The 14,092-nt window shown below is 73.9% G+C and overlaps 4 protein-coding genes across 4 annotated transcripts; 2 read left to right on the top strand and 2 right to left on the bottom strand.

Moving 5' to 3' along the window:
• Positions 1–4,112: 4,112 nt before the first annotated feature.
• AURANDRAFT_64703 (hypothetical protein) lies at positions 4,113–7,796 on the top strand (the record flags this gene model as incomplete). The annotated part of the gene is made up of 6 exons (XM_009039484.1): positions 4,113–4,154; positions 4,291–4,515; positions 4,638–4,910; positions 4,969–5,952; positions 6,023–7,486; positions 7,527–7,796. 6 exons carry the CDS (start codon positions 4,113–4,115, stop codon positions 7,794–7,796), a joined length of 3,258 nt encoding a protein of 1,085 aa, XP_009037732.1.
• A 259-nt stretch (positions 7,797–8,055) lies between these two features.
• On the bottom strand, positions 8,056–8,382 carry AURANDRAFT_6990 (hypothetical protein; the record flags this gene model as incomplete). The annotated part of the gene is made up of 1 exon (XM_009039262.1): positions 8,056–8,382. A coding segment is annotated over one exon (327 nt), but the record flags the coding sequence as incomplete, so codon positions are not given.
• A 1,059-nt stretch (positions 8,383–9,441) lies between these two features.
• Positions 9,442–12,213, bottom strand: AURANDRAFT_71772 (hypothetical protein; the record flags this gene model as incomplete). The annotated part of the gene is made up of 3 exons (XM_009039353.1): positions 9,442–11,675; positions 11,733–11,825; positions 11,876–12,213. 3 exons carry the CDS (start codon positions 12,211–12,213, stop codon positions 9,458–9,460), a joined length of 2,649 nt encoding a protein of 882 aa, XP_009037601.1.
• Positions 12,214–12,682: 469 nt separating this feature from the next.
• AURANDRAFT_64701 (hypothetical protein) lies at positions 12,683–13,423 on the top strand (the record flags this gene model as incomplete). The annotated part of the gene is made up of 1 exon (XM_009039485.1): positions 12,683–13,423. One exon carries the CDS (start codon positions 12,683–12,685, stop codon positions 13,421–13,423), a length of 741 nt encoding a protein of 246 aa, XP_009037733.1.
• Between the last annotated feature and the right edge of the window lie 669 nt (positions 13,424–14,092).

Here is a 14,092-nt window from a genome sequence, read left to right as displayed (position 1 = left end):
ATGTCTCCGCAGTCGACGTACTCGACCGCGGCGGCCGCGGGGACGTCGACGAATTCGACGGGCTCGACGGGCGGCGAGCGTCCCGGGGCGTCGACGTACTCGACGGGCGCGTCGACGTACTCGACGGGCGGGCGCTCCGGCGGCGGCGCGCGGGCTCCGGCGAGGACGGCGTCGTCGATCTCGAGCGGGCTCTCGCGGAGGAAGAAGCGGCCGGTGAAGGCGACGTCGTCGCACGCGAGGTCCCCAAAGGCCGCGCCGTCGCGGCGGCGCGCCTTGAGCGGCGGCGGCGGGATCCGCTGCCAGACGCGCGCGACGGCGGCGCAGCGCTGCGCCTCGCCGGCGGGCGGCGAGGGCACGTCGGCGGCCCGGCGGGGCAGCCACGGCGCGTCCGGCGGGAGCGGCGCGTTCGGCCCGGGTCGGCCCGCGTCGCCGAGCCTGACGCCGTCGGCCCACCAGCCGACCATGACCGTGATGCGGCGCCGCTCCTCCGGCGCCGGGCGCGCGATGGTCGGCACGACGCAGTGCAGGAGGCGGCCGTCGAAGGTGAGGAGCCGGTTCTCGCGCGGCGCGCAGAGCCAGCCGCCCGCGCCGTCGGACGCGTCGCGCGCGTCGCCCCGCCGGAGGACGCGGTCGACGACGAGCGTCGGCGCGCCGCCGTCGTCGTCGGCGATGGTCTCCAGGTAGAAGACGCTCGACGCGACGGGCGACCGGACCCCGCCCGACGCGCGGAGCTCGGCCTCGTCGAGGTCGTAGTGCAGCTGGTGCGCGCCGTCGCGCTCGCGCGCGTGCGCCCAGACCTCGCCGGACGTGGCCGCCGCCGCCGCGGGCACCGACGCGGCCGCGTGCGGCCGCAGCGCCCGCAGGAGCGCGCCCAGCGCGCTCGGCGAGTCCAGCGGCACGTTGTAGCTGAAGAAATCGGTCGTCGGGTACTCGTGGTGCGCCCAGAACGGCGCGTCGCGGCCGAAGATGCGGTTCATCGTCGCGAGCGCCGTCGTCGCGAGCGCGCCGTCGACGAAGCGCGGCGCGGAGAACTCCGTCTCGCCCGCGCCCGCGCCGACGTCGTCCGCGCCGCGCTCGGTCGCCGCGAGGAAGCGATCGTACATCAGCACGTCGTCCGCGAGGCGCAGGTGGAACCCGAGGCGCCACATGAGCCTCTCGCCCTCCTTCGCCGTCGCCGCTGCCTGCAGCAACAAGCTGCCGAGCTGATACGCGGCGACGGCCCGCAGCGCGAGCGCCCGCGTCGACGTCCTGCCGCGCGCGACGTCGTCCGATGCGGCGGAAAAACAGGCGCGAAGGAGGCGGCACGATCCCGCGCTGTCGCCGACGCACCGCCGCGCCTCGGCTTGCTCGAGGAGGTCCTCGATCATCTCGCTCGACATCGCGCCGCTTCGCAATTCACCGAGTCGAGCTTGCCGTTCGATAGGCCTTCAAGTTTTATGACGACGCGTCGCCGGTCATGGCGAAGGACGTCCGCACGACGATGTCCGAGGCGACGTCGGCGAGGGACCCGGACGCGTCGGCCTCGTCGCGGGCCATGAGCGGCGCGTGTCGGTTGTCGTCGCTGTCGTCCGGGAGGGACCAGTGCGCGCGGCAGAACTTCGGCAGGGAGAGCTCGAAGTCGCAGATGAGCACGGCGGAGGCGAAGCTCTCGCCGTCGTCGATCTGCATGCACTCCTCGTCGTCGTCGGCGATGTCCTCGACGCGGTGGTAGATCTCGTCGAGCTCCTCGTCCGACATCTGCTTGATGCGGTTTTGGCCGAGGACGAAGCGGAGGAGCTCGATGAACTCCTCTTTGGTCATGCCCTCCGTGCCCGTGTCGAAGCGGTAGAAGGCCTTGGTGAGCTGCGTCTTGTGCGCGAAGATGGCGTCGTTGTAGCTCTCCATGAGCGCGTGGAAGACGAAGTCGAGGTCGACGAGGCCGTCGGCGTCGGCCGCGGCCTCGATGCGCGCGAGCATGGCCTCGAGGTGCGTGTCGCGCATCATGAGCTTGAGCTGGTGCGACTTCCAGGTCCCGGGCTTGTCGCGCTCGACGCCCTCGCGGCCGAGGCCGATGAGGCAGTCGAGCATGAACGCGAGCGGCTTCGACGCGGGCTTGCCGTCCGCGTCGAAGGTGCGCTTCACGAGGGACGGGTCCTGCTCGACGACGGCGGCGAGGAAGCTGTAGAACATGCGGGAGATCATGGGCCCGTAGTGGTACTCCTTCTGCATGATGAACGTGAGGTCCATGCCCAGGACCCAGCCGACGATGCGGACGTGGCGGTTGTGCATCATGTGCTCGCGGATCGCCGTGAACATCCAGGCCATGCGCTTGTTCGCCGCCTTGCGGTGGCGGAACTTGTCGCGCCAGTAGCCGCGGACGAACTCGTCGAGGCTCGCGGGAACGCGGCCGCTCGTCGCGGCCTCCGCGTCCGCGAGGAGCTTCTTCTCGTGGACGTCGTAGATGGCCTCGAGGAGCTGGGACACGGGGCCCGCGTTGCCCAGGGGCGCCTCGGCCCGCGTCCGGCGCCGCGCCATGGACCGGCGCAGCGTCGTCCGCCGCCGGCCGTCGCCGAGGCCCTCGCCGCCGCCGCCGCCGTCGCCGTCGTCGCCCGCGGACGCCTCGACGTCGCCGGTCAGAGTCGTCTGCGACATGGCGCCGCGGTGGCGGACGATGGTCGTCTGCGTGCCGCGCTCCTCGAGGTCCTTGGCCGTCAGGATCTCGTCGAGCTGGTCCCGGAGGACCTTGACGAGCTCGTCGCGCTCGTGGACCTGGCCCCGCATGCGCTCGACCTCGGAGACGAGGAACTTGCAGCGCTCGTGCTCCTTGTCGTCGTCGAGGTGCCCGACGAGGACCGCGGCCTTGAGGCGCTCGACCTCCGCGTGGGCCTCCTTGAGGCGCTTGCGCTCGGAGACGAGCTCGCCGTGGAGCGAGTCGAGCGCCGCGGACTGCTCGCTCTCCTCGTAGGCGACGCGCTCGCGCGCGTGCTCGTCGCAGAAGAGCTTCGTGCCGGGGCTCCAGCCGAGCTCGCCGTTGAGCTTCTTCGCGATGGAGTCGCTCCGCGCGTAGCGCGCGATCTCCCGGCCCATCTCCTGCGGCGAGATCGCCGGGTGCAGCATGAGCAGGAGCCGCGCGAAGCGCTCGAGGGGCATGCGGTGCGTCTTGCTCACCTTGCTGCAGAGGCAGAAGTTGCAGTGCCGGCAGTCCTCGAACTCGCAGGACGCGCAGTAGGGCCGCTCGCTGTCGTGGCCCCGCGGCACGGACCGCGTCGTCAGCTTCTTCTTCGCGCGCCGCTCGTCCTGGGGCTGCTCCAGGAAGGTCGTCCGGAAGATCGCCGGCAGGCTCTGCGTCGAGCCGAAGCTCGCCACCGACGCCACGGAGACCGCGTCGTCGTCCTCGTCGGGCGCGGCGGCGCCGTCGTGGTACAGCAGGTCCGCCGTGCGGAACTTGGCGCGCATGTCGGGCTTCTTGCTCTTCGGCGCCTTGCGCATGCGGGCCCGCTCGCGCTCCTTGTCCTTCCGCCGCCGCTCGAGGATGTTGCTCACGATGTCCTGCGCCCGCATGTTCGCCGACGACCGGTCCATGGCGCCAGTCGGGGCAGCGCCTCGCGTCGCGGGCCGCGCGTGCGGCGCTCGGCGCGCGCCGGCCGGCTGCCCGTGGCTCGAGCTCCGCGCCCGCGGGTCCGCGGACCCCGCCGATGCCCGCGGCGCGTCGACCGGACCGCGCGCCGGCGCCGACGGCGTCGAGGTTTCTGAGGCAGCGCGAGAGCGCTGCCCGAGAGAAACTCCCGAGAGAGATGTACTCATTGCAGTTGTCGTTGCCGTTCACCCAGCCCGCGCACTGCTCAGGGTCTCGGCCCGGCACTTGGGCTGCCTCCAACTGGTGCGGGGCGGCGGCGCCGCGCGGCACCATGGAGAACCTGGAGCCGATCAAGGTGCTGGGCGAAGGGGCGTTCGGCAAGGTCTATTTGATGCGGCACAAGGTCGAGCGCGCGCTCTGCTGCGTGAAGGTCATCAAGGCGCGGCCGCGGCGTCGCGAGCGCGGCGCGGCGCGCGGCCCGGGGAGCGACGCCCGCCCCCGCCCCCCCGCGCCGTAGGTCAAGAACATCCCCAAGAAGGAGCGCGAGGCCTGCCGCATGGAGGTCGGGCTGCTCAAGCGGCTGAACCACCCGAACATCGTCGGCTACCGCGACTCGTTCCTCGCGAAGAACAAGGAGTCGCTCTGCATCGCGCGCGCCCCGCGCCGGACGGCGGACGCGCGCCGGGCGCGCCGCCCGCCCGCGCGCCGGCGCGCCGACGCCGCGCGACGCGCAGGTCATGCAATTCTGCGACGGCGGCGACCTGTCGGGGCAGATCAAGACGGCGGCGCGGAACCGCAAGCTCTTCGCCGAGTCGAAGATCCTGCACTGGTTCGTGCAGATGGCGCTCGGCCTGCACTACATGCACGCGCAGCGGGTCCTGCACCGCGACCTCAAGACGCAGAACATCTTCCTCACGGGCAACGGCCGGCTCGTGCTCGGCGACCTCGGCATCAGCAAGGTCCTCGAGGGGACCATGGACTTTGCGCAGACGTGCATCGGCACGCCCTACTACATGTCGCCCGCGCGCCGCCCGCGCCCCCCGTCGCGGCCGCGCGGGCAGAACGCGCGACGCGCCCGCAGGAGATCTTCAAGAACAAGCCGTACTCGTACAAGTCCGACATCTGGGCCCTCGGCTGCGTGCTCTACGAGATGACGACGCTGAACCACGCCTTCGACGCCAACTCGCTCAACGGCCTCGCGTGCAAGATCATCAAGGGCCGCTACCCGCCGATCGCGAGCCGCTACAGCAAGTCGCTCCGCGACCTCGTCTCGGGCATGCTGTCGACGAGCCCGTCGTCGCGGCCCCAGCTCGAGGCCATCCTGCGCAAGCCCTTCGTGAAGAAGCACATCAAGGTGCGTCGCGACGCGCGCCGCGCGGTCGCCCACTCCTCCCCCCCGCCCCCGCCCGCAGGACTTCCTCACGGACATCGCGAACCGCGACGCGGGCAAGATCGGCGACGGGACCATGGCCGTCAAGGCCGCGGCGCTCTGCGTCGTGACGGACCCGGCGAACGCCGTCGCGGGCATGGGCGCGGACGCGCGGGCCGCGCACGCGCGCGCGGCGGGCAGCGCGGACGTGAGCTCGCTGCGGAGCCAGCTCGACTCGCTGCAGATGGGCGACGTCATCGCCGCGGCCTTCGAGCCGCCGAAGCGCGGCGACGCGCCGCTGAACGCGGCCCAGGCGGAGCGCGCCGCGCGCGAGCAGGCCGCGGCGCTCCGGCGCGAGGAGGACCGGCGCCGGTCCGTGGAGACGGCGCTCGCCAAGCTCAAGAAGGAGCGCGAGGAGCGGCTCCGCGACCGGGAGCGGCTCCGCGACGAGGCGCGCAAGCGCGCGGAGCGCCACCGCAAGCCGCCGCACCGCAACGGCGCCGCGCGCAAGCCGCCGGGCTGGGGCCGGCCGCCGCCGCGCCAGGACGCGAACCTCCGCGGCGCCGCGCGCCGCGCGAGCGCCGTCGGCCGGCCCGACGACGGCATCCCCCGCGCGCCGGAGCGGCACCACCGCGCGCGCGCGTCCGAGCCCGCCCACGGCGCGCGCGACCGCGACCGCGACCGCGACCCGCCGCGGCGCCGCGTCCCCGGCGGCGGCGGCGGCGCCGCGGCGCCGCGGCGCGACGACGACGCGCAGCGCGTCGCGGACCTCGAGCGCTGGGAGGACCAGCAGCAGCGCGCGGAGCGCGACCGGCGCCAGCGGCGGCCCGACCACGGCAAGCCGGACCGCGCGGCCGACGCGCGCGCGGACCGCGAGAACGCGCGGCCCGGCGGCGGCGCGCTCCACCCGCGCGGGGTCGTTCCCATCAAGGGCGGCGGCGACCGGCGGCCCGCCGACCAGCGGCCCCTCGGCGGCGCGGCCGCGCGCGAAGCCGCGCGCGAGGCCGAGCGCGCGCGGCAGCGCGAGGTCGTCGCGCGGCTCCGCCAGGACAAGGACCCCCTCCACGCCCCGCGAGCGCATCCGCCGCCGCGACGAGGGCCGCCGCGAGGTCGAGCGCGAGCTCGAGCGCGAGCGCGAACGCGAGCGCGCGCGCGCGCGCGAGCAGCACGTCCTCGACGCCATCGACGTGCACCCGCGCCACCCGGCGCCGCGCGGCGACCGCGACCGCCGCGACTCCTTCGAGGCCCGAGACCGCGACCACCGCCACGACCCGGCGGCCGCCGTGGACCGCGCGCGCGCGGCCGCGCGCGAGGGCGCCGCGGCCAAGGCGCACGCCGCGGCCGCGGCCGACGCGCGGCCCGGCGACCGCCGCTCCGCGGCCGTCGCGCCCTGGCCGGGGCCCGCGGAGAGCAAGCCCGCGGACCGGCGGCCCCGGGACCGGGCGCCGGCCAAGGCCGAGGCGAAGCCCGCGTTCGAGGCCTACGACGACGCCGCGCCGCCGCCGCGGCGGAGCCTCGAGCGGTCGCCGCGCGCGCCCGCGCCGGCCGTCGCCGAGCCCATGGAGCCCCGCGAGACGGGCCTCAGCGCCCGCGAGCGCGTGCTCCTGCGCAAGCAGGAGGCCCAGGCCGCCAAGGAGGCGGAGCGCGTCGCGCTGCTCAACGAGGCGCGCGCCGAGTCGCAGGCGCTCCGCGAGCAGGCCAAGGCCATGCACCACGGCATGTACCGGTCGTCCCTCGACCCCGCCGTCGGCGCCGCGCCCCGGACGACGCGCCGCTCCGAGGCCAAGCTCGACGTCGAGTCGCCCGAGTACTACGAGTACCGCGACGACGACCGGTCGCCGCTGAGCGACGCCAAGAGCAGCCCCAAGGACGACGAGCCCGACCGGTCGCCGCCGCGGCGCCGCTTCGACGACGGCGCCGACGACGCGCCGCGCGCGCCGGGCGGCCGCGACGCGCGCGGCGGCCGCGGCGACGACGACGGCGACGACGTCGACGAGGTCGACCTCGCGCTCGCGGAGAGCGACGACGACGACGGCGACGACGACGAGGGCGAGCAGATCGGCTGGGCCCAGCCCGACCCGGACAAGATCGAGGACGCCGAGGACGACATCCGCAGCCGCGAGGAGCAGCTCAAGGCCGAGCTCGAGCTCACGACGCAGCGCTGCGAGGAGCTCCGCAAGACGCTCCACGACACGAAGAAGTACATCGCCACGCGCACGGGCACGGTCAAGCTGCAGTCGCCGACGCACGCCGCGCCCGAGGCCAAGCTCGAGTCCGCGCGCTTCGCGCAGCCGCCGCCGCTCGACGAGGAGCCCGACGGCGCCGCGTCCTGGCGGAGCAAGGTCACGGAGGAGGACGACGACTGCCTCTACGAGGAGGACGAGGAGGACGACGAGGACATGGTGCCGGTCCAGACGCGGCTCCCGCCGCCCCAGCCCGCGGCGTCCGCGAGCCGCCCGGGGCCCATCGCCGCGAACCTCACGCCCCGCGGCGCCGAGCACGAGCTCACCGACGCGCCGTCGCCGACGGGCCGCCTCGCCGCGCGCGCGCCGCGTCCCGCCGTCCCCGCCCGTGGTTTCGACCGACCGCGTCTCCCCGCAGGATCGCATCCAGCTCCTCCGGCAGCGCTGCATCAAGGCCCTCGGCTACGACCAGTTCCAGGCCGCGCACGCCTTCCTCAAGGCGGCCAACGACGCCGACGACGACGTCGTCGACGACGACGACGCGCTCGAGGCCGGCGGCGAGCAGTTCGGCGGCCTCCACGACTCCGACGAGCAGACGCAGGCGAGGCTCGTGCAGATCCTCGGGCCGGACAAGGTCCACTTCTCCTCGCTCATCGACCAACTCATCTTCATGGAGGACTCCTTATGATCGCCGCGCGTCCCCCTCCGATCCGCTTCGCGCCGCGTATAGATTCGAAACGTCGTCGTCCTTCGGGCTTCGCATTCAGGAACGCCAGGCACCAGACCGCGAAGGTCGGCGGCGGCGCGGAGAGGCCAAGCACGACTCGCCCGCGCGCAAGCGCAGCATCTCGGGCTCGGGCGACGACGCGGCGTAAAGATGGTTTAGGCTATTATACTCGCGCGTCGAGGTCCGCGAGGGCCTCTTCAGCTAACTCGTTGCCCTTGGCAGCGGCGCGCTCGAACCAGTACCTGGCTTTGCCGAGGTCGACTTCCGTGCCTTCTCCGTCCCTGAAATAGCAGCCAAGGAGAATCTCTGCAGCGGTTTTGCCTTGATCCGCCGCGAGCGCGAAGTACCGGAACGCCTCTTCAAATTTCTGCTCAGAATCAAGTAAAATCCCTACATGGGTCTGCGCGTCTGCGTGGCCCCGGTCCGCGGCCGGACGATACAGCTTCATCGCCTTCTTCTTGTCCAGCTTGACGCCACTTCCACGCTCGTACAATTCCCCAAGGAATACCATCGCGTCCACGTCGCCGAGCTCCGCGGCGCGCTGGTAAATCTTTGCGGCTTTCTTATCGGATTTCACGAGGCCCAACCGACCTTCGCAGTACGCATCTCCCGAAGCCGTAATCGCTTCCGGCACCTCGTTCTCTACATGGCGGCGAAGACGCGCGAGCTCCTCCGCATTGGTCTTTGAGCGCGGTACACGACAGAGGGGACACGCGGCTTCGATCTTTCCCTCGCACGATCGGCAGACCTTTCGGCAGCAACAGACGCGAAACACGCCCGGAGTATTCACGTCCCACTCCTCGAGGCAGATCGGGCACCGCGACCCGTACCGCGCAGACAGCGGCTCCCGCTCCGGGTTCGCCTCGCGCCGGGCACGAGCGGCCTCGTGTTCCGCGGCGATGCGCGCGCGGACCTCGTCGGCGTGCGACCGCGGCGCGGGGCCGTAGAACACGTCCCGCGGCGGCGACGGGGGCGTCGGCGCCTCGTCCCGCGCCGCCTCCGCGGCCTGGATCTTCTTGCAGACCTTCCGGTGGCCCCGGTCGCGCCAGTCGATGCGTTGGCAGTTAGTCGAACAGTAGGCCGTCGTGGCGCACCCTTTGCAGGCCTTGGCCTTGTCGGCGCCGCAGATCGTGCAGGTCTTGAGAGTGTCGAGTTTTTTGCCCCTCGCTCGGGCCATGCGATTCTCATACTCCAACTTCTTCTCCCGCCACGACATGACTCTGCGTTTGCGTGACTTCGCGGCGGCGATCGTCTCCTCGTCTGAGCGGCAGCGATCGTCTCCTCGTCTGAGCCTCGATACGATGGCGAGGCAAAATCGCTCAAAATCTTCTCCCGGGGCTGAGCCCACCCCTTTAGCCGTAGGAATGCCTAGAGCATCGCGCTCATGTCGTTCTCCATGCCCCCCTTGGCGGCCTCGTCGGGCTTGCGCCAGGCGGGCATCTCGTTCAAGAACGCGAGGCACCAGACCGCGAAGGTCGGCACGGAGCGGAACGCGGCGACGGCGACGCCAAGGCCAAGCACGACTCGCCCGCGCGCAACTTGACGTGGAAGTGCCGGTACTGGCGCTTCGTGTGGAGCTGGTGCGCGAGCGAGGTAGCGTCGCGCGCCGACACAGAGTTTCCTTAGGGCGACGACCACGGGAGGAGGCACTGGCCCGGCAGCCCGTCCTCCTCCTCGGCGGCGGCCCGGGGCGAGCGGCCGTCCTCCTCGACGCGGATGCGCGCGAACGCCGTCGCCTCCTCGTAGGTGACGGGCTCCCTCGACGCGGCGGGCGCGCGCGCCGCGCGCGCCGGCGGGGGCGTCGCGCGCCCGCCGTCGTCGCCCGAGTCGTCCCCCGAGTCGTCGTAGCGGATCTTCGTCGGCGTCGAGGGCGCCGCGGCGCGGAAGCCGTCGCCGCAGGTGGGCGCGTCGTCGTCGTCCTCCTCGACGCCGATCGCGGCGACGGCGTCGAAGGCGCCCGCGCGACGCTTCGCGGCGCGCAGGTGCGCGAACTGCGCCGACATGCGCTTGAGGCGCGACGCCCGGTCCTGGGGCGGGAAGAAGGGCTGCGCGAAGTGCATCTCGACGGCCGCGACGTCGGCCTCGACGGAGAGCTCCGCGGACCGCTCGCACCAGGAGAACGACGCGCGCATGTCCGGCTGGCAGCCGGCGCCCGTCGCGTGGAAGTAGGCGAGGACCTTGGCCGCCGCGGCGCGCTGGCGGTCGCCGCGGAGCCGCCGCTCGACGGCGTGCCGCGCGGCGATGCGCGCGACCGCGGCCGCGGAGACGGCGTCCGCGGCGACGCGCTCGATCTTGAGCCGGAGCTGCGCGCAGTCGTCGCAGGCGCAGGTCTGCCGCGCGGGCTTCGCCGGGGCGGCGGACGCCGCGGCGCTCGCCGGGGCGGACGCCGCGACGGGCGGCGGCGGCGGCGGCGGCCGGACCGCGGGCGGCGGCGGCGGCGGCGGCGAGTCGTCGCCGTCGCCCGGCCGCGCCGCGCGCGCGCGGACGTCGTCGAGGTCCTCGACGGGCGAGAGCGCGGTGAGCGTGACGCCGCGCTGGGATGCGAAGGGCGACGGCGGGAAGAGCTGGGACCGCTCGTGCGGCGCGAGCGCCGCGGGCGCGCGCGCGTCGGGCGTCGCGAGGCCGAGGGCCTTGGACCAGGGCTCGGGCGACGGCGGCACGTCCGGCCCGGCCTGCGCCGCGAACCAGGGCGACTGCGGCGGCGCGAGCGCCGGGTCCGCGCCCTCGAGCGTCGCCTGCCAGGTCCGGGGCGTCGTCGGCGCGGCGGCCTCGAGGACGCGCTGCCACGTCGCCGAGTGCGTCACGGGCACGCTCGGCGCGGGCCGGCGCCGCGCCGGCGTCGCCAGGGCGCCGTCGGCGTCGTCGAGCGCCCGCTCGAGCCGCGCGACGGCCCGCTCGGCCCTGGCCACGGACGGCGCCTTCCGCGGCGCGAGGAGCGGCGACCGCGGCCGCGACGTCGGCGGCGGCGCCGGCCGGGGCGGCGGCGGCGGCGGGCCGAAGAAGGGCGCGGCCGCGGCCGCGAGGCCCGGGTCGTCGGCGGCGCCGACGGCGGGCAGGAGCGCGCCCGCGTACTCGACGTCGACGTCGTCGTCGTCGTCGGGCGGCTCCGCGCCCGCGAGCGCGTCGTCGTCGTCGTCGTCGTCGAGCGACAGGACGAGCCGCGACGCGAGCCAGTGGTCCGTGGCCTCGTCGGCGTGGACCGCGGCCTGGACCGCCGCGTCGCGCGCGCGGCGCGCGCGGCGCACGCTCTCGTGGCGGAGGCCGTCGTGGTGCGCCGCCGGGAGCTCGGCCGCGTGGCGCAGCGCCACGGGCTCGACGATGCTGTGGAGCGCGGCATCGCAGGACGCGTTGACGCGGCCGTGGGCGTCGGCGTGCGCGACGACCTGCGCCGCGTGCGCGGCCGCGAGCGCCTCGCGGTTGCAGCGGATGCGCACGTCGTTCCGCGCCATGGACCGCCGCTCCTCCTGCTCCCGGAAGGCCTCGTCGCGCCGCTCGCCCTCGATGAACGTGAGCTTGAGCGGCCGCGGCGAGTGGGCGATGGCGTCGCGGAGCTTGTCGAAGGACGTCGTCCGCGGCTCGACGATGATCGTGTCGTCGTAGGCGATGAGCTCGTCCGTGGGCTTCAGCGGGCCGGGGTAGAGGTCGCAGAAGGGCTCCGTGCCGTCGATCTGGATGAACTCGCGGCCCTCGTCCCCGTAGCGCGCGAGCGCGATGTGGATGCCCAGGCGCCGCTCCTCGAAGACGTGCTCGAAGACGAGGCCCTCCTCGCGCATGGCGCCGATGTGCGCCAGGAGCATGGTCCGCAGCTTCTCGCGGAAGTCGCGCTGGAGCTTCGCCGACCTGTCGTGGCGGTGGTGTTTGTGTCGCGCGCGTAGGGGGTGGGACGCCGGAATCGACGCGTCACCCGTCGGCGTGCGCGAGAGATCGCGGTGGAAGTCGCGCCGCTCGCGCTTCATGGCCTTCTCGAGGTCGTCGTAGCCCGTCGCGTGCCTAGAATGACGCGCGTGTTGTCCGCCGTCGCGCGGGACGCGGGAATCTACCGGATCTTCAGCAGCGCGGCCTTCTGGCGCTTCTCCGCCGTGTAGCGGCGGATCGCCGCGCCGTTCCTCGCCCAGAACGAGCCGCCGGTGGACCGCTCCGCTTCCGGAGGCGTCGTGTTTGGTGGCTGCTGGTTCTTGGCGGCGTTGGTGGCTTTTGTCGCCGCGCCGTCGGCCCGGAACTTGATGGTGGACGACCAGTCGAGGCTCTCCTTTCGATTCGCCGGGCTGCCCTTGCGCCGCCAACTCCACCCTTTGGTCGCGCTCTTCGCCGCGCGCTCGACCTGCGGCTCCACCGCCGCGCGCTCGGGGCTCGGTGGTGGTGCTTTGTCAGGGCTCATCTTCTTCGGAGTGGGCGACGCCGGCTTTGCACCGCGAGGCGCGCTCGGACGCCGCATCCCCGGCCGCCATTGTTGTGCCGCTGGCGACGGCGCTGCCGGACTCTCCGTCCGCGGACCGCGCGCCACGGCCGGCGTCATACTGCGGGCTCCATTGCTTGCCGGGTATATTGAGTTGGTGGTGCAGATGTATTGAAGATGTCACCTTAGAGCTCGAGAGAGGGTAGCCGAGCTCGAGCGGTCTGGGATGGAGTGGCGCCGTTCGGAGCCGCGCCCGCGGGAGAACTCGGCGGCGAGCGCTTCCTCGATGACGCCGACGGACCAGCGCATCCGTTCCGACAGTTTGTGGAGCGCGGCGTCCGGGTACTCGTACGCCTCCGATGACACAAACCCCCTGGCGCCGGCGGCTGCGGACCGCGGCACCTTGTCGCACGACGGGCGCGCGGACGAGGCGCGGCAGCTCTCGCAGGCCATGGCGGCGTCGCTTCACGACGAGGCGCCCGACGACGCGGCGCCGGCGGCGGGGCCGCCGTCGTTCTTCAGCGCGCTCGGGGCGCCGCTCGACGTGCAGCTCCGCGTCGCCGCGTCCCTCACGTCCGTGGCGGACATGGTCAACCTCGAGGCGACGAGCAAGTGGGCGCGGCGGCCCATGTGGCGCGCCGCGACGATCAGCTCCGTCGGCGGCTTCGCGCCGCGGATCGAGTCGCTGTCGCTCACCGAGGCGGCGGCCGCGACGCTCGTCACGGACCACCTCCGCGTGCCGCGCTGCCTGCCGCCGACGACGTCCAACGCCCGCTACGTGAACCGGCTCTCGCTGCTGCGCGTCGCGAGCGTCGAATCGGCCGGCGGCTACGACGTCGTCGTCGCGCCGTCGGCGGACGCCGCGGCGCGCGGGCGACGGACGCGGCGCGGGGCCCCCCCGGGCCGGCCGCCCTTCGACGACCCGGCGGCGCTCCGGGTCAACGCCCACCGAATCGACGACGACGGCTTCCTCGCGCTGCGCGCGTCGTTTCCGTGGCGCGCGCTCGTCCTCGACGCGGAGAACGGCGCCGTGCGCGTGCTGCTCGCGGACAACATCCACGGCTGGGTCAAGAACCACGTCGTCGCGAACCGCAGCTTCCCGCTCAAGTCGCCGCGCGCCGCGGCGTCGACGTCGGACGCGTTCTTTTTGGGCTCGCACCTCGACCGCTGGGCGAAGCTCGCCGTCACCTAGACGTCCCGCTCTAAAAGATGTACGGCGGAGGGACTTGGCCCTCGACCCGCGCGCGCGTCTACCTCTTAGGAGGGCTCTAAAACTCGGAGAAAGTAGGTTAATTGCGCGGGCGAAGGGTCGTCGCGACGCGTCGCCCCGGGGCGGTCGACGCGGGGCCCGGAGCGGGCGCGCGGCTCCCGCGTCCGGGTCTCGCGGCGGTCCGAGGCGTTCCGCGGCGAGGCGGTACCATGGGCGGCGCAGCGCGCCCACCGGAGCGCCCGGAGCCGGTCGCAGACTCCGCGGGTCGGGCGGCCGGCCCCGGGGCGGTCGAACGACGCCCGGAGCGGGCGCGCGGCTCCCGCGTCCGGGTCTCGCAGCGTTCGGACTCGTTCCGCGGCGAGGCGGTACCATGGGCGGCGCGCCAGGCGCATCCGGGCGCCGGGAGCCGGTCGCAGACGCCGCGAGCCGGGCGTTCGGCCCCGAGGCGGTCGCACGAAGCCGGAAGCGGGCCCGGGGCGTCGTCGGCGCGGCCCGGGTCGGCTGGCGGTCGTCGGCGGGGCGCGGGCGGGTCGTCCCGGGCTGTCGAGACGGTGGATGTCGGCCGGGGCGGCCGCCGAGGTCGCGCGGCCGGCGCGGACGCGGTCGTCGGGAACGTCTTCTTCGGGCCGGGGCCGGGAGCGTTCGCGCGTC

This window comes from Aureococcus anophagefferens, assembly GCF_000186865.1.
Source record: "Aureococcus anophagefferens unplaced genomic scaffold AURANscaffold_11, whole genome shotgun sequence".
Lineage (NCBI taxonomy): Eukaryota > Pelagophyceae > Pelagomonadales > Pelagomonadaceae > Aureococcus > Aureococcus anophagefferens.
This window is presented reverse-complemented; position numbering and strand designations above follow the sequence as displayed.